Source organism: Coffea arabica, chromosome 7c (assembly GCF_036785885.1).
Source record: "Coffea arabica cultivar ET-39 chromosome 7c, Coffea Arabica ET-39 HiFi, whole genome shotgun sequence".
Lineage (NCBI taxonomy): Eukaryota > Viridiplantae > Streptophyta > Magnoliopsida > Gentianales > Rubiaceae > Coffea > Coffea arabica.
The window spans coordinates 18648673-18666816 of record NC_092322.1 but is presented as its reverse complement, the minus strand read 5'-3'; the positions used below and the strand labels follow the sequence as shown (position 1 = coordinate 18666816).

Genomic DNA, 18144 nt, shown 5'->3' with positions numbered 1-18144 from the left:
GCTTAGAACTACACGAATCACTATTCTATCCTTTTATGGTTGATAACTTAGAAATATGACAGTTGCAGGAGGTCTAAACATGAGAATGTGGCATGCCCTGGACTGCTACAACCCTTGTCTATACCTGAATATTCTTGGGGTCATGTGACCATGGAATTTGTAGAAAGTTTTCCAACTTTTGAGAAGAAAAATGTCATTGTGGTAGTGGTTGATATACTCCCTAGTCATTTCATAGGTTTAGGTCATCCATTTACAGCTCTTATTGTAAATTAAGCTATTCCTAGATAATGTTGGTAAACTGCATGAATTTTGTAAAATATGGCATTCAAAAAAGATAAGATTCTCAGTAGCCAATTCTGGAAAGAATTTTTCAAGCTTCTTAGGTCTGAATTGCAGCTGAATATGGCTTATCATCCTTAGTGTACCCAGTGAGAGAGTAAGCCCATACTTGGAGATGTACTTGAGAAGTATGGATGTAGAAACTAAAAGCTTTGCCCAATGATTATCATTGGCAGAATGGTAGTACAATTCTACCTAGCACGCTTGTCTTAAAATGTCCTCTTTTGGAGCATTTTATACATCCAAAGCTCCACAATTGGTTAGTAGGCTATTCCAACCGAATAATCTGGCCAGTAGAGGACTATTTGCATAGGAGACAGGAGATAGAGTAGAGGACTTAATTATTTAGTTCATGCTCAAGCAAGAAAGTAGCATGCTGATTGTACAGGATCAAAAAGAGATTTTGAAGTGGGAGAATGCATGTATCTGAGGTTGCAACTTCACAAGCAATCAACTTTGGCCTCGGGAAAGAACCTCAAGTTACCTGCAAAGCACCGTGGACCTTATGAAATCATAGAGAAGAGTGGCTCAGTATCTTATAAGTTAAAGTTGCCTTAAAATTCTGAAATTGATCCAGTTTTTCATGTTTCAAAACTCAAGATGACAATGGAAAAAAGGGAGTTCCATTTTGTCTTCCCTAAAGTAGATGAAGAGGGGAAGATGAAGGTTCAACCTATAGCTATGCTGGAGAGACAATTAGTTAAGAGAAAGAATGAACCTATGGTGGAATGGATGGTGCAGTGGGCAAATGCTGGAGATGAGAATGCAAAATTTGGTGGATGCTGATTTCCTAGTGGAAAAATTTCCAGAACTTAAAATACTTGAGTACAAGGTTCTATCTAACAAGTGGGGATTAGTTAGTTAGTAATTGGCTTAATTATGTCTGAATGAGGTCGTTCTGCTACATAATGGCTGTATCAAATACTTCACTGTTTTCTTGCCTATTTATTCATGTAAAGTTGCGTTTCATTCTAATTGACATTTCTTGGGGAATCAACTAGAGTGCCTGCTCATCAGGGTTTTTATCTGCTTTTGTTTGTTTCTGCTTGTAAGATGAGTATAGGAAGCAGTAGAAAGGATAGCTGAGGGCATGTGCATTTTTTGAAATGAAGTTGCTAGTGGATGGAACTGTCTCCTTTCTTTGCGAGTTAAACTTTTTTCTTCTTCCTTCATTTCTGCGCACATTTCCTTTCTTATCCAGAGTAATTCAATCTGATTCTTAGCTACATCAGTTAGATTATTAACTCAAATCCCATTCCTCCCATCCCTCTCCCTCTTTCTTAATCCCACCTCTCTCCTACTAGGGGAAAAAAAACCACTCAAATCCCATTGAAACCACCGTTCCATTAGCTTTGCAAGACTGAACCATGATTATGGTTTAAGAGAGAGACCTATTAGAAGTATTATAGATAATGAGAGGTTTAACATATATATACATGGCAAAGTCGTTATTAATGGATAATCCATCTTTCTTTCTTCTGAAGCAGCTGCAGCATTGGACACCTAGTTTCCATGTAACTAGAAGAATAGAACTAAAGAATAACCCTCATACATAAAGCTTTGTAATGTCATCAATCCTGTTCTACGATCACAAGTCACAACCTTTTATTCATAAGTGAGCTACCCTTCCTATATATGTGTAGCAGAAAAGGTTTGCATAATTTCATGGTGTCAAGAAACTTTCTTTGAGTTCTTTCACTTCCCTACAATATAGTCAATGAGCTACTTCCTCCCCCATCGAGTAAACTGGGAAAATGAGGTGGGAACAGCTGCAGCTGAGATTTCAAATCTTTCCATTCTTCTACAAACAAATTGTAGCTTGAATTTTTAGCTAAAACATCTATAGACACCTCTTTTCTGTCAACCATTCCTCTCGCATACTGATCAAATTTTTCAATATTCTCCCACAACAAAGATTGTGTCCTTGTATCGCCTTCACTTCTAACACGATTCAACCAGTCTCTTGCCTCCTCTACTCTAGCCCAGAAGCACGAATCTTGAGTCAAACTTGCAAACTTGCTCCTTGAATTACCAGGATTTCCCTCAACCTTTCTGTCCCTCCACCACTTGTCGAAGATTTTATACCTCCTCTCCCTCCCGTGCTCCATGTAGTGACCCTTCTTCAAATGCTCCCCAGATCTGTAGTATTCTGCAATATCCAATGGCTCAACTAAGAGTTTGTAGAACTGAGAAGCATTTACCCATTTTGATCTCTTGTGAAAATCATGAGGTAGTTGATTGTGCTCTAACATTGATATCACATCATCCCAAAACCTGGCAAGCTTATGCCTATTCATGTTGATTTTGGAATTTTTCTTTGAAGCACCTCTTCGCTTGAATGAATCATAATATCCCATTTGATCATCAGAATCATCGCATGTTACTTTGTACCATTCAATTTGTGCTCTGAGTGGTGTGATCTTAGACAAAGCAATTGCAAGATTGGCACTGTTGAGGCTGGGTGTGCGACCCATTTGCTTTGCCAATTTCAGGCAATCTTTTGCTGGTCCAGAAACTGCTTCCTGTTTTGAGAGCAAAAAATTAAACCCATAAGAATGTTCATATTATTATCAAAACATTTCAAGCAAAATAATAGATTTACAACATTATGCACTTAAAACTTCTGTCCGACGACTCAATTCTTGAACTTTTATTTTAACCATTTTGATTGAATTGGTTAGATGAAGTAGAAAAACCTACAATTACTGAATGGTCAGAAATAGCAGCAGCTGTGGAGTTGTACCTAAGAGATCAACTTAGACTAGTATGAATGAGAAGCAGAATCTGTCTGATGAAAGTCTTACACAAGGAGTTATGTCTGATGATTGTAATGCCAGTGCAATCCCAACTTCATAGCTTGAATCAGGTAAATCGTCTTCCTGGAAGTTCTTACTGCTCAGAATTTGCCAATAAACTTGGCCCACATAATTCTCATAGTTAAGATGATCCTCAATGCTAGAACTGGGAGAACTCTTTGCTAACATCAGGTGTAGCATTTTGATGACAGATACTGCATTATCCAAACAGATGGACCCCTTGCTAGTACAGAAAATATAGCTCCCAAATGGCCAAAATAAGTTCCCCTGGCCAGAATTTAGACCTCCTGCTGATAATGCTTCAAGAGAATTCAGAACAATATGAAGAAATTGAGCTTGCATTTCATCAGGGCATTGTGCCAAAAGCTGCTTGAAAGATGGATTTGACATGGATGAATGCCAAAAAGGAAAGAAAGAACATAAATACGGAAACAATGAATCTGAGGGAGCAAATAGCAGCCTTGGTACAATATCATGTTGTGCAACAACATGGAGAAAGTTTCCTCCCCATCTTTCTTGGAGGATGGCTTTGGAAAGTGATTCATTTCCTAGCATAGGTGAGCCAAAAGTAACACAAATCACAGAAAAGGAGGAGGGAAGTGATTGGAGACATGAGAGGAACCATAGAGCTGAAAGAGAGGCAACAGTTCCTCCAACTGAGTGGCCTGTGAATACTACTGATTTGCTGTTGCTAGTGATCTCCCTCATCTGCATGTGTGCAAAATGGTGTGAATATAAGATGTTACTAGCTTGATTCAGCACTAGAAAAAAAATATGAAAAAGGTTGTTTTATTGATAATTAAGAATGGTAAGAGAGGAAAAGATGCAATGTTTAGTGCTGAATCAATTGACATTAGCATTTTAAAGGTTAATCGGGTAATTTAATTCACCACACATCACAGATAGAAAAAAAATTTCATTTTTTTTAGACAAGACATTCTTGGAATTACTAGTTTAACATTGGCACAGGGGTTTTTTTCTATTTTTGAATCCTAATGGGATCAAATATGCAATTCAAAAAGAGAAAGTGGACCGGTTATATAACCACTAAATATTATCATTCGTCCTCTGAATTTTATACACTTTAGTGGACAAAATTTACAGTATTACAGACGATATAAACCTAAGTAGCCTTTTGTCATGTGTGCTTTGTGCCAAAAAAAGACAAGAATATTTGTCTAAACCAACTTCTGTCGAATTTGTATGTAAGCAAGAAATAAATGGGTAAAAATTGACCTAGCCCATGTCATATCATAGAGACACTGCATCACGCTTTTGGTAGTACAGCAACCCTTTTCTCGGCCAATTCTGCTAAAGCAAACCACGCTTTACTATTTCTACTTTGTATCAAAAACAAATCAATTTTAACAATTTAGTACCTTATCCCTTCATTTGGTGACACATTTTTCAAGTCAGTTGAATTATATTTTTGTTTACTATTTGGTAAATAAGATTTCAGCATACATTTGTTCACTGTAATTTTTGTTCTACAATTTAGGGATACCGAAGATTTTTAATTATAAAGCAACTATCAAAATTTACTGATATTCAATCAATTTAAGCAATGTGTTATAAATATTGCATAAAGTCTACTCAAATGCTAAGATTGATAGTTTAGGATCTTAGTACTATCCGTGATAGTATAGGGAAAAATTGCAATTAACCCTTAAAATTATATTATTGAATTAGTTGTACTAAAATGATAGGTGGCATCATTTTTGTTCTTGGCAGAAAACGTCAAGTTTCATGAAATACTCATCATCTTAAGAACCTTTTGTAATTCCAGTACCATACATCATCCAAGCTCAGATCAATTTAAACAGAATAATAATAATAATAATAATAATAATAATAATATATATCTCTCTCTCTACAAATGCATACGCATATATAAGTATACACATTATTATCTTTCAATTTTTGTAAAATTTTATTCTTCATAACATATAAGTTTTTTATTTTTTATATTTTTTTTACTACTTTTACGAGTGTTAAACTTATTACATGTGGTGAATATATTACCATTTAGAATACTAATATTTATGTTGCATTACCATGAGCAAAAGTGAAGCCCTGGAAATAATTGTTTTGCTAACAGGGAAAAAAAATCATAGATTTGACTTTCAATTGCATGGAAATTATTTATTTCTCTTGTATCCAAGAAAAATGAGGATTTGAAGAATGTGTTTATTCAACTCCTATCAATTTTCTCTCTTTTACTTCAAACCTACTACCTATGAATTTTAAGGTTGCGGGTTCTGATAGAACCCTCAATTACTTCCACAATTGAATGAAAAAAACAATTAAAGAAAAAGAAAAACATCCCCAGAGATTAAGTTGAGCCCTTAACAAATAAGATAGTTTGCGGTGATTTAAATTCAAATTTTGAAAAGATTCAATTGGACTTAACAACACTTATGATTCAATTAAGTTATTGACTTGATAAGGCTTGAGTAATTTTTTAGTAAATTGTTGCCAAAATTTTTTTTTTCCGGTTAAAAAAACAAGAGAAGGAGCTTTCAAGCTGAACTTAAATCTATAAAATATAGGATTAAGGTCAACTAAAGGTTCTCATCCCAAATCAACCATCCACCTATTAATGTGTTAATACGTGGTTTTGCAGCCCTCTCATATACAATGTATTAATTAGAACCAGCAAAGGAAAAAAACCAAAAAAGTTAGCCATGGTCTGGTCCAAGACTCCAACCGACAATAATTGTTTCATTGGATTGACCTCAAGTCAACTTGAATCGCCATTGTTGACCATCCAAATCAAACAGTGCTCTCCATTTCTTTATAAAATGAGCGTTTTGAAATGAGCGTTTTGAGCCTACCACTTGACCACCACATGTGGCAGATATTCTAGAAAGATTCATTCCTATCACTACAGTTGAGAAAAATTTTATGTCGGTGCAGAGTACTCCGATATTTAGTTAAAAGTATTTGAAACCAATAGGAAAGCAAAAAGAAAAAGAAAAAAAAAAACCTCTAAAGGATAAAGTAGATCAAAACTGAAGAATAATAGTATGCATAGATCTGGATGTATGCTACATTATCTTGTTTCAAATATGAAAACTAAATTTTGTATATATTATTTATACTTAGATCTGCTAATGTATATAATGTATAAAATATTTATCACATATATAAATATCTTTCCTATACTATCAGTGTATACACAGATCTGGATGTATACTACATTATCTCATTTCAAATTTGAACACTAAATTTTGTATATATGATTTATATTTAGATCTGCTAATATATATATATTGTCACTTTGCCGATATATATGAATATATATATATATTTGTTTGCTCTTTTCCTCATTAAAAAACTAGTTTTACAAGTTTTTTTTTTGTACGATAACGACATTTTTATAATCTAATCTATCTTAATGTAGAGGAAATCTTAATGTTAAGAGAAAGAAACCTAAAGAAACTGTGTATAAAAGACTAGTAAGTATAAAATACTAGCTAAACCAAAAGGATGATTTGGTACCTCTCTTAGAAATTTTTTTTTTTTTCAACGTATGTGGGTCGGAACCCCGGCCCCAACTATAACTCAACCCTTTTTTGTGGGCCACTGAACCTTGGCTCAGCTCAGTGGTTTTTACTTTTTACGAGTCAACAATAATGTGATTCTAGATTACCCAAATATATGTGGGTATTTAACTCAAACCGTACACGAGACACCATACGTGGTTGTCGTGTCATATCACATCACATTCGTTTTGCCCATCAAAATCAACTTGATAAACCGGGAAACCGACAAAGTAGATGACCTGACTGCCTAACTTCACCAGAAGACGAATTAGCCCCGTGGATGATGGGATGAGTAATTGAACTTATTTTGGTTTCTCAATAATGCCACCTGCTTGATCAATTCAATTCACAATTGTCATGCCAGTAAACACAATATGGACACAATTAGTCATTCAATCAGCAGCCCCTTTCAAATATACCATCAAACTATTCACTACTATCTCTAAACATATTTTAAACATCACAAATAGTCCGCCACAGCCCCGAGAACATTTGGAGCATATATCTGTTGTAGTTTTACTATGAAAATTTTTATTGCTATCGGTTGTTTTTTAAGGTTTGTTGTACCTATTACATTTGTACATGTCTCATGTCTTATAATTTTTTAACAAATTTCATTCTGTAATGAAATTATAATGTGTTTTATAAAAAATGAAAATGATTTAATACCTTTTATGAGACCAAAAGGCCCTGTTTAATAACCTAATTCACCAACTAAAATTAATAAATTTAAATTTTAATATGTTCAAATGAGTTTGATAACAAAGACAGAACATCTGAATGAATTAAGTGACTAAATTTCCCACGCAAAACTTGCTCCTCTATAAATTAGTGATAAACTATTCACTTATTATTTAATGTGAAATACACTCAAACATGTTAGATTTGGTATTTATCAATTCAATAACTTAATAAATTGAGATTTCATATTCTAATTTTTCGACTTCAATGTTATCGAACGAACGCACGCTAAATAATTGGTTTACTTTTCTTTTTTTATTTCACACAAATTATGCGGAGAGTTAGGGGCAGCCGCACTTCGTCCTACACATACTCGCAATCAATGAGCACTTCGGATCCATAAGGAATATTCTATTCGTACAACATAATCTTTGACTACTATTCTTGGAATCACCTACGTAGTGGATTGATGAATTAACTTGATTAAAAGAGTTTAGTTATCTAAAATGTCACTTTCAATAGTAATTCACAATCTAAATAGAGGATTTTTATTAATATCAAAACAGGTTTTGTCCTATAGATGCTAATTGTAAACAATCATTAAAAAAAGGTTTTAAACCACATTAATAAGTGAATTTGGACATGAAATGATGATGACTTAGATGGGTTACTTAATTAAACCCATTTAATTGGTGAACAATAGTTTGACTCACATTATTCATTTATACCCATTTAAAAATAATTACACGTTTAAGCTTAATTTTTAGTAAATGTTGAGTAGATCAATCCAATAACAATAAAATGTTGTTAATTCTTATCAAACAACATCCGCAAAAAAACTATAAAAAAAAATAAATTGAATTTCAAATGAGTCATAAATGGGTAATTGAATTTTTCCATACCATATATTAAATAAGTATAAATAGGTTGATCTACTGTTGACCTATTTATTATTAATTAAATGAGTACAAACGAATAGACCCAATTATGCCCTAAACTCAGTTCAGATCTGACCAATCTAACTAAATCATCCATTTCGGAGGCTTAGAGAAACAAGTAAAGTCGTGATTTAGAAGTTCAAACCAAATTGCCGTGCCAAGCGGGGAAATGCTACGAATGTGAGGGGACAGTATCATGGTTATGTCTACCGGCCACACGTATCAACGTCCATTGACTTTATGACACCTGCCCATTCTTGAAGTGAAATGTGCAACAAAACTTCAACATCTTGTACTATCAATTACTCTAATAGAATAAATTATCAATTTATCTATCAATTACTATCAATTACTCTATCAACAAAACTATCAATTACTCTAATAGGTTGCTCGAAGATCTAAGTTTATTTGCCGAATTCTTAAGTGTTCTCAAGAAAATGAGAGAAAAAAATTACTCTAATAGAATAAAATCAATGAATTTCAAAAGGCGTCGTTGAAAGAAAATACTTTAACACTCATATATATTGAATTTCTTTGTTAAAATATCCTTATTCACTTATGAGTACTAAAGTCTTTTTATAAAAAATTAAATAGCAAATCGATTGAAAAATATTTTAAAAATTTATAATGAGAGAGACATATTAGTTGGTATAATTGAATGTTTAGAATCAAATCACCAATTAATGATTGTAAATGGGCAAACACAAGTGGAGGCGGAAACTTAGTAGCCGCCACCCCCAAGTTCAAAGAAATATTATTTTAACCCCTCAAAAGTTCTAAAATTTCAAGAAAATTCTTTTCAAAACAAACAATTTGCTCGCACAAAACTATAGAAAATTTAATGTTCAATCTCCTAAATTATACTCCACTGGCAAAATTGCTTTGAGTGTAGCTATCTCGTCTTTGATACTGTGGACAATTTCTTATGTTGAAATGGTGAAATAAAGAAAACCAACCTTGAGAACGCAGACGCTCAAAACATGCAATTTAGCTATATATTGATAGGCGAAATCTCAGAACTACACTAAGTTAAGTTGCTTGGTGCAAAATGGTGAAATTGATCGATGACTCAGAGGAGATTGCATCAACTCGGTCCAATCTGAGTCGTCCATTAAATTTTTTTTAAAATTTTAAAAAATTTGAATTGATGGCTCAGATCGTACTGAACCATTACGTTCTATCCAAACCTTCAACCTATTAGTACGGTTCCGCCGGCAACCGCACGACCACCGGACCGACCTAGCAATACCCTAGCCTCATGTGTGAGTCTCCTCTCATCCTAAACGTCTTCGTTTCAAAGCCAAAATGAATTGAATTTGAATTCTTAAACCATTGCAAACCTGGTTCTGGAAAATTGGGGAGCTGTAGAAGGACAAGAAGAGATGTAGCAATCCAGCATGAACCATAACTGGCTCTTCACCTTCTCCATGACGGTGCAAGGAGGAAAACAGCCCATTAGCAGAGCTTTCAATCGGCACCAAATTGCTGCAACTGGGATCCAACCCTGCAAGCATTTGGATCCCTGAAAAGGCTATGTAGGTCACATGCCCCATCTGCTTTGTGCCATAACTTTGCGGAGCTTCGGCGTTGGCTTGACCGCAGAGCTTCCATGACTCCTCGAGCAACGGTGTTGAAGCCAGCAGTGTTGCTAACATCTCACTGCACTCGAACCTGCCAAGGGATTGTTAGTTTAAAAGGGGGGCAAGGAAAATAAGTAAAAGTTGATTTCATGGAAATTTTGTAGAAATTTCAGTGACAAGTCTCGTTTTGGTTTATTGGTATTGGTTTGCTTTACTTACGATGAAGCTTCGGCCTCCATTGATTTTTCTTCCACCTTTAAGACTTTTCCGTGGATATTTGGAGAAAGACAATGGAATACGAAAGTGAACCTTGGAAGGAAATGTTGGAATGCGTCAAAGTGTCACAGGATTAGTGGATCCTTTCGCTTTTTAAATGGGGAAATTATCAACATTGGTTAAAATTGCGTCGGTCCCATAATCACTTTGGAGTTTGGCCTACAAAGTGAAGTTATTTTGTAAGGATAGATCTCAGGTGTTTGTTCTTTATTAGAAAGGTAAAATCAATTCGAGAAAGTATTAAGGGGCTTTTGAGGATAAACTAGTTTTTTCAGCCTCACGCGATGCGTGAGGATGCACTGGGTCTATGTTAATCAATATCAAATGAAGGCAAGTAGATTAATGTAAAATGTTTATATATTAATACATGATAATTGTTAAATAAATGTGGAGAGTTTGACTTTATGTAAATTGAATATTGCTGTTACTCATTTACTCGTTTGATTTGTAATTTTCTCTTAGATAGTCAGTCAATACCTTAAAATCTTTGCGAATTCTTGATACTATAAAAATAATGCATTCATTTGAAATGTACAATTACATACAAATATCATAAATATGGTGACGCTGATCACTTTTAAAATTATGCACACACTATTTGTATCTAGTCAAGAATGAAATAAGTTTAAACAAGTAAAACCCTTCTTGAAACTTATTGTGAATAAACACAATGGTGATATCAATAATTGAAAAGAACAATCATCACATTTCTACGCAATAAAAAATGTCAAGAAATTAAGAATTATTCATGATGTAGTAAAACAAATATGCTTCTAGTAATTGTAGTAAAAAATATCATATTGACAGGTGTAGTTTCTTGTAGTAATCTTTCCAATAAAACGTGTCTTCCCAAACTTCTTGCACTCATTGCAACAATTTTTGGGGGTAGTACGTAGATCATCGTCATCATTTTTCTTCTTTGCATCTCTTTTTTTGTGCAGAGACCATTAATCAATGACGATGAACTTTTCCTTCTTTTCTTTTGTCAAGCATTCTTTGAAGTAGAACAAATTATAGTAATCTTGAGACATGCAACATGTAGTATATTTTACCTTATAACCTTAATAGCTAATTGGACCTTAACTACCATTTGAATCCCGTGAGGATGCCTGGATTTCCGCTTGAATTTGCTACGAAATATGTAGGGTCCGTTTGGATTAGCTGTTTTTGGGGTTGTTTTTCAAAAACAATACTGTAGCATTTCATTTTTGAAATACAAGTCCGTTTGGATTAGTTGTTTTTGGGGTTGTTTTTCAAAAACTATATGAAAAATTTTTATTGTAAATATTTTTTGGATTATTTTTAGAGGTATTTTTAAAACATATTTTTGAGTATTTTATAATTTATAATTTATATATTTTTATATTTACATACATTTATGCATTTATAATATATTTATAAATATTCATAAATAAATGTATTTATATATTTATATAAAAATATATCAATATATTATAAATGTATTACATTATACATAATACATAATATAAATATATTTATAAATGTATAAATGTATATTATTATAAATGTATAAATTATAAATGAATATTATATAAATGTAAAAATTATATATTTTATATTTTTATATAAATATATATTTATGTATTTATAATACATTTATAAATATTTATAAATAAATATATTTATAAATATTTATAAATAAATATATTTATAAATATTTATAAATAAATATATTTATATAGATACTCCTCCTATGTGTTTCAAGTATTGACGAGACATTGTGGTTGCTAGAAGGAGAGTACATAATATTGTATATTTCAATTTGTAATATTTATTGTATATTTCATTATTATATAAATATTTATATAATATATAAATATATAATATAAAATTTTGCAATTTGTATAATATACATAATATTGTATATATATAATATAATATACATAATATAATATATTATACATAATATACATTTATACATTATTACATATTATGTATATTTTATATCATAGATAACATTATTATACATTATTATACACAATAATGTACATAATCATGAAAGTACATTAATAATGTATATATTATAATATAATGTACATAATATATTATGTATAAATATTTATACATTTATGTATACAATATTACATATTATGTATATTATATTATGCATATTATATTATATTATGTATAATATTAATGTATATAAATATTTATATAATATATAATATATATAACATATAAATATATAATTTTCAATTTGTATATTTCAATTTATATTAATATAATATATATAATATAAATAATTAAATATACATATTAAATTTGTATATTTGGTGTTGTTTTTGATATAATGTTTGGATATGGGTGTTTTTGGAATTGTTTTTGAAATACACATTAACTGTAGCATTTGGAATGTGAAAAACAGTTTTTCAAAAATAGCTGCAAAAATAAGAAATCCAAACGAACCCAGTATTTGATTGGACTTGTTGCCAATTTCTGATACATTTGTGGGAATGCATTAGTAGGAGAATTACTTAGGAAGTACTAAACAATAGCTAGGAACAACCTGGAGAAATATATCATACTCAGATTCACTGCAATGTATTATCCCTATTTTCGCAAATGCAAAGCAATAGTATCCCTGCATCTACAGCCAAGCCATTGATCAACAATTGGACGTGTTTTTCAAAGGTCAATGGTTTACAAATATTTGGTGCAATATATAAACCACTAATCAACAATTACAAAGATGTCAATGAAAGCTTTTGTTTTGGAATTGCATATGCAATACTTCTCTAACCTTTATAAGTCAACAAATTAACAGATACAGACCCAGTTAAGGGGCGCTGTTAATGCCATAGTCCATTTTTCAATTTCACAGCCATTTTTATACAAAATGTCAAAATTACCCTTCTCAATTCCAAATGAAATTTGGACTTAGATTGGGTAGTTTTGTAATTGTACATAAACTGGTCGTGGAAACAAAATATAAGCTGTGGCATTATCATTTGTTCCAGTGACCTACTGTATTTGTTATAATAATAGAGATAATCTAGCAAGGAGCAAATTACAAACAGTCAAATTTTGGTTCAATTTAAGCATGTACATGGATGCCAAATCTATATGAATTTTAACGCAAATCTATATACCATTTTAGTTTTACGTTTTAGTTGAAGTCGTTTTGGGTTGTTTAGTAACGAAGTGCCATATTAGCAGTTAGTTAGTTAGCAGTAATCAAGAGGTTAGCAAAGAATTTGCCAGTTAATTATATTGAGTAGAGAAATTTCATTATGTTTAAAGCCTTGAGAATGATTTTTTAAAAAAAATTTTTCCAGTAGAAAATGGATGTGACTTAAGTAGTGAAGAGGAAGCAGATTATGAGTTCTCCCCGGAACTGGAAGATCATTACCAGCGGATATGCTTTTTTTTTTTTTCCCACAGGGGTCGAAAGCAGTTGAAGCACAGGAAAACAGAAGCAATCAGTCTTCAAAAAACTTTTGTGTAATAAAGCTTGCACTTCTTGTGCCCACGCGGACAGCATTGAAGTTCCAAAGCCATGCAGACAGCAGCAAAGCCACGCAGCATCGAAGTTCCAAAGCATGCAGACAGCTGCAAAGCCACGCGGACAGCATCAGCACAAACCCACCACCCACAACAAAAGTGTGACGACCCCACCTCCCCCTAAGGCGTACCAAAGGGTTCGGCGGACCGCCTGCCCAGCTCTCGCCAGGACTCACTCACTATCTTAATCGAGTCACGTACACACATCCATGAACCATAAATAACATTCCCAATTCAAGCTTATAATTTACATTAATAGAAATCGAGGCACAAAGTCTCAACACACCCAACTAGTTCAATACGTATACAATCCAAGTACAACATGTTCCATTCGAGGAATAGCGCGAGTACAAGACCAAAAAGTCAAAAGTCAAAACAAAAGGCTACGCTAGTCTTTTACAAGTCTCACGCGTCACTCGTACCCCTGAAAGGAAAACAAATGGAGTGGAATGAGCTAAAAGCCCAGTGAGGTTCCAAATAGCAAATTGACCATTATTTAGAAGTACAAGTTTTCGGTATAGCAAAGTAACAAGCATGAAGAGTTCATAAAGGTGAGCAATAACACGTCAAGTAGCAATCTTAAAATGAACGAATGTAGAAAATTTTTCAAAAGAAACAATAATCCAATAAACAATAATTACTCCAAAGTATAAGGATACGGATGACTCTCAAGAGCCAAATTCCCATTACATTACCAGAAGCTTGATCCCGTAGTAGTTGACACTCCGTCAACTTTCAAGTAAGTAACCAATCCAGTAGAACACCACTTAAACGACTCTCCGTCCACCGTTCAACCCCCAGCTGGGCCCAAAATCCTCAAGAACATGGGTGGTAATACTCGAGTATACCGATTAGTCGAGGAGATATCACTCCACTCGACAATACAAGAGACCCAGGGTTCGTTACCCAATCGACCAAGCCCTTGCCGGCTCGACTAGAGTAACTCGCCACAGGGTTTCTGGAATTCCAGGAAGTGCGCGCATCATAATCAAGTATATCAAGTCAATTGCAACAATAAACAAGTATATCACGTAAGGGCAAGTGCGATAAAGTACACTCTTGCCCTATCAATTCACGTATATAACATGTAATCAGATTGGTCACGTATCAAGTTCAAGTATCAAGTTCAATTCGGTATTTGAAAGCACTCACCAAAAGATATAGTGCCTTTACTGGTCACTTTCAGGTTATACTCCGGGTTCGGAGTCCAAATCTGCGATAAAACTCAGTTTGAGAACTTTGAAACATGACTAAGATTCAAAACTTAGACGTTTCGTTCAATAAAATCAAGAGATTGAAATTCACTCGGATAGTAGTCGTGAAACACTTGCTCGCTTTTTAAACTATAAAACTTTGTAACATTTATACTTGAAATTGTCTTGCGAGTCGAAAGTACAAGAGAAACATATTCCAAATAGTCATTATTTCATTTCTCAAGGGTACAAGCTCGGCCAAGTCCTTCCTTATATACCTCGGAACAAGAATACTCAAGTACCCTAGATGGTTCAAGCAGTAATCACTCTTAACCCTTACTCAAGTTGCAAGTAGTTCTCTAGTCTTCGAGCGTAAATTTGGGCAGCATGCCCTTTGTGTTTACCTAATTTTCCAGCCATTTAGGCTTCATTATTTTTCTCAACCACAACCCAACCTCACATATGTCAACAATTCAAGCCAAGAGCCGTTCCATAGGCTCACAATATCATAAAACAATATTCACAACAATTACAAGTGCAGAAATTCAACTTAGCACAAGACAGATTTGACGTACAAATGCGGTAATAACATATCCGAGGCTACGCTTATTGGATTAAAACAAAACCTATGCCGTTTCGAAGCTAAGACACAGAGCTACAACATTCATGAAGATCACTTAGTCCAGTTTCTAATGTAACTTGGTCAAATTCTCAAATTACTAAACCAGAAACCAATTCGTCGGCTGTTTAAACGCATTACACTGTAATGGACATAACTCAGTGTACAAAAGTCCGAATCAGGTGTTCTTAGAGGCATTTTAAAGCTAAGTCAGAGTTCTACAACTTTCATGTTTTAGTAAAAAGCTAAATCAGAATGGATCCTGGTCAAAAAACGTGATAAACTGGACTTAACTGATGAAACGGACTGCTGGGAAATATTTGAAACAGTAAGGGTATTTCGGACTTTTCATGACCTACGTTGCTCCGATTGGGCTGAAATTTTACAGGCACTTACAAAAAACCATTCTCTACAACTTTCATTCTTTGACCTAAGGCCAATTCGGCCTCCAACATACAGTTACAAAACCGGACAGAATGGAAACAAGAATTTCCAGAAATCTGGAATTTTTAGTTTTTAATGCAATCTTCCTTAATTTCTCACTTCAATCACTACCAAAACCCCTTCTATAAAATTAATTACAACATATATGCATCATACACCAAATTGGGCAGAAATTCCACAAGCCCTAGTTCATCAAATAAATTGGGGAAAACCACTAAAACATGCTAATCATCCATAATCTCACCCTAAAATCAAGTTGCCCATCTTAATTTAACCAAAATAAAAGCAAAACTTGGAGAGATAATCTCTCTTACCTTGAGTAGAGGTCACTAAGAGTAGTCCAAGCTTCCTTCCTTCAAAAACTTACCACAAATCAACACTTAGTCACTCAAGAACAAGTTTAATCGGTTTACTTTGTTTATTTTCTCACTAAGTTGTTGGATTTGAAGATGAAATGGAAGGTTTGCTCTCTTGTTTTTCCTCTCTCTCACTCACGGTTCTTCAGCAGCAAAATGAAGAGGAATGAAGCTAAGTGTTGGTCTTATAAGAAGTAAGAAGGTTAGAGTTAATTATGACCACAAATTTCTACTAACACTTGGACTAATCTTGTCCACTAATTTTTCTCTTTCTTCCCCTTGCTTCTTAGCCACAAATTTCGGTCCTTCTTAGCTGAATATAAGAAGATATTTTGGCTTAAATATCAATGAGCTTGTGGTGCAAGAAAGTGGTAGTCCAGTGGTGCGTTCAAACGGTAGTGCGCGGGACCCGCCGGTTCGCGCCGTTTTCTTAAAAACTCACGTACTAGGTTTTTTTCTTTCCATTCACTAACCTTGTCTCATGGCTACTACTCACATATTATTTCTCACTTAAAAGCCACTTTTAATCATCAAATTGATCCTTGGCCAGTACCGAAAATTCATCCGGCGGAAAAATCGAAAAACCCTAATTTTGCTCAAATCTTGAAACCGAAGTGTAAAACCCTATTTTCCAAGTTCATCTGCACTTATTGTTGAACAATTGGGTAGTAGGACTTTAATAAATAATAATTTTCAAATAAAAGGAAATTTTTAAGAAAACGTGAGGAATTTTCCAATTCCAATGATTAAATTTAGGGTTTCAATCAAAATGTGAGAGATTTAAGAGAACCGGTTAGTCACAAGTAAACTAGGGTTTTTGACTAAAATATTAGGGTTTCTAGTCTTTTAAAACAAAATAAGGTTTTAAATCAAACCCGAAGAAATATACTTTAATATTTTCTTCACAAACAACCTCCTAATATTCGGGATGTTACAAAAAGACCAAACCGCCCCTCAAGCTCACACAAATCACGGTATAACCGGCCCATTTTCACTGTAGCAAACCAAACTCGCGCTTTTAGTATAGTAAAGATTTAGACATGTACATTCACATGGGATAAAAGAGTTGAAAATAGGGAGTTTGTTTGGACAACTTGGTTTTGGAAACAAAATTTCAGATTTTGTTTTGCTTGCATCATATACACAATTCCCAATCACCTTTTTATCTCACATACATCACATCATAAAAAATGCTACAGTAACTGAATCAAATAAATCATCCAAATAAATTCTTATCCAAACAAACTCAGGGTTTTTCAACATTATCCCTTTAATTTTTGGTGCATCTGATACTTTAACTTGTAACGTTATCTACAATCACTAACTCGCTTTACATCATGCTAACTCCCATTACATCATGCTAGCTGGCTGTGTAAAATATAATTTTATCCCTTAGCACTTCGAGCACGTTAATCCTTGCACTATTTTTATGCTTTTATTAATATTTATATTTTTGCCTTTTTAGTCTCTTATGAATGCTAACATCAAATAACAGAATTTTGTGAAGGAAATTAAACCAAATTGTATTTGGTTTCTTAATTCATTTTGGTGTCTTATTTGTTTAGTTTTCATATTAGATTAGGAAATCTCAAGTTAGTTTTCAAGTAAGTTTTGGTTTATAATTGTATTTGTTTTAGAAAGTTTTGGAGTCGATAAATACTATCAATCTAATAGGTTATTACTTGAAAAGTTGAGTTGAGTATTAAAGAATAAGTTTGAGAGTTGTCGTGAGCGAAAAACTATGACTTGATATTTGTTATTATTGAGTTTTGAGTTAATTAAATTATCGAGTATTTGTTCTCCTCCTCTTCTTACATATTTTTATGTGTCAAAAT

At 33.3% G+C, this 18144-nt stretch overlaps 1 protein-coding gene and 1 long non-coding RNA gene across 3 annotated transcripts; both read right to left on the bottom strand.

Annotated features, from left to right (window-relative positions):
* Nucleotides 1-1710: 1710 nt before the first annotated feature.
* LOC140004319 (lipase-like PAD4) lies at nt 1711-10349 on the bottom strand. Of its 2 annotated transcripts, XM_072056439.1 has the most exons (4): nt 10119-10349; nt 9660-9990; nt 3144-3863; nt 1711-2861 (listed from the first exon to the last, which is right to left on the bottom strand). In XM_072056439.1, exons 1-4 carry the CDS (start codon nt 10136-10138, stop codon nt 2043-2045), a joined length of 1890 nt encoding a protein of 629 aa, XP_071912540.1. In that variant the 5' UTR covers nt 10139-10349; the 3' UTR covers nt 1711-2042. The 2 variants fall into 2 exon arrangements, with proteins under 2 accessions (XP_071912540.1, XP_071912541.1); XM_072056440.1 differs by lacking the exons at nt 9660-9990; nt 10119-10349 and adding an exon at nt 4392-4414.
* A 3641-nt stretch (nt 10350-13990) lies between these two features.
* Nucleotides 13991-16445, bottom strand: LOC140010278 (uncharacterized). The gene is made up of 3 exons (XR_011817582.1): nt 16268-16445; nt 14850-14910; nt 13991-14121 (listed from the first exon to the last, which is right to left on the bottom strand). It is a non-coding gene; the product is annotated as an uncharacterized lncRNA (long non-coding RNA).
* Between the last annotated feature and the right edge of the window lie 1699 nt (nt 16446-18144).

Coding starts and splice junctions, on each gene's coding strand:
- LOC140004319 (XM_072056439.1), bottom strand. CDS start 10,138: ATGGAGGCCGAAGCTTCATC. Junction 9,991..10,118: donor ATGGAGGCCGAAGCTTCATC/GTAAGTAAAGCA, acceptor ATCCCTTGGCAG/GTTCGAGTGCAGTGAGATGT. Junction 2,862..3,143: donor CATCAGACATAACTCCTTGT/GTAAGACTTTCA, acceptor CTCTCAAAACAG/GAAGCAGTTTCTGGACCAGC.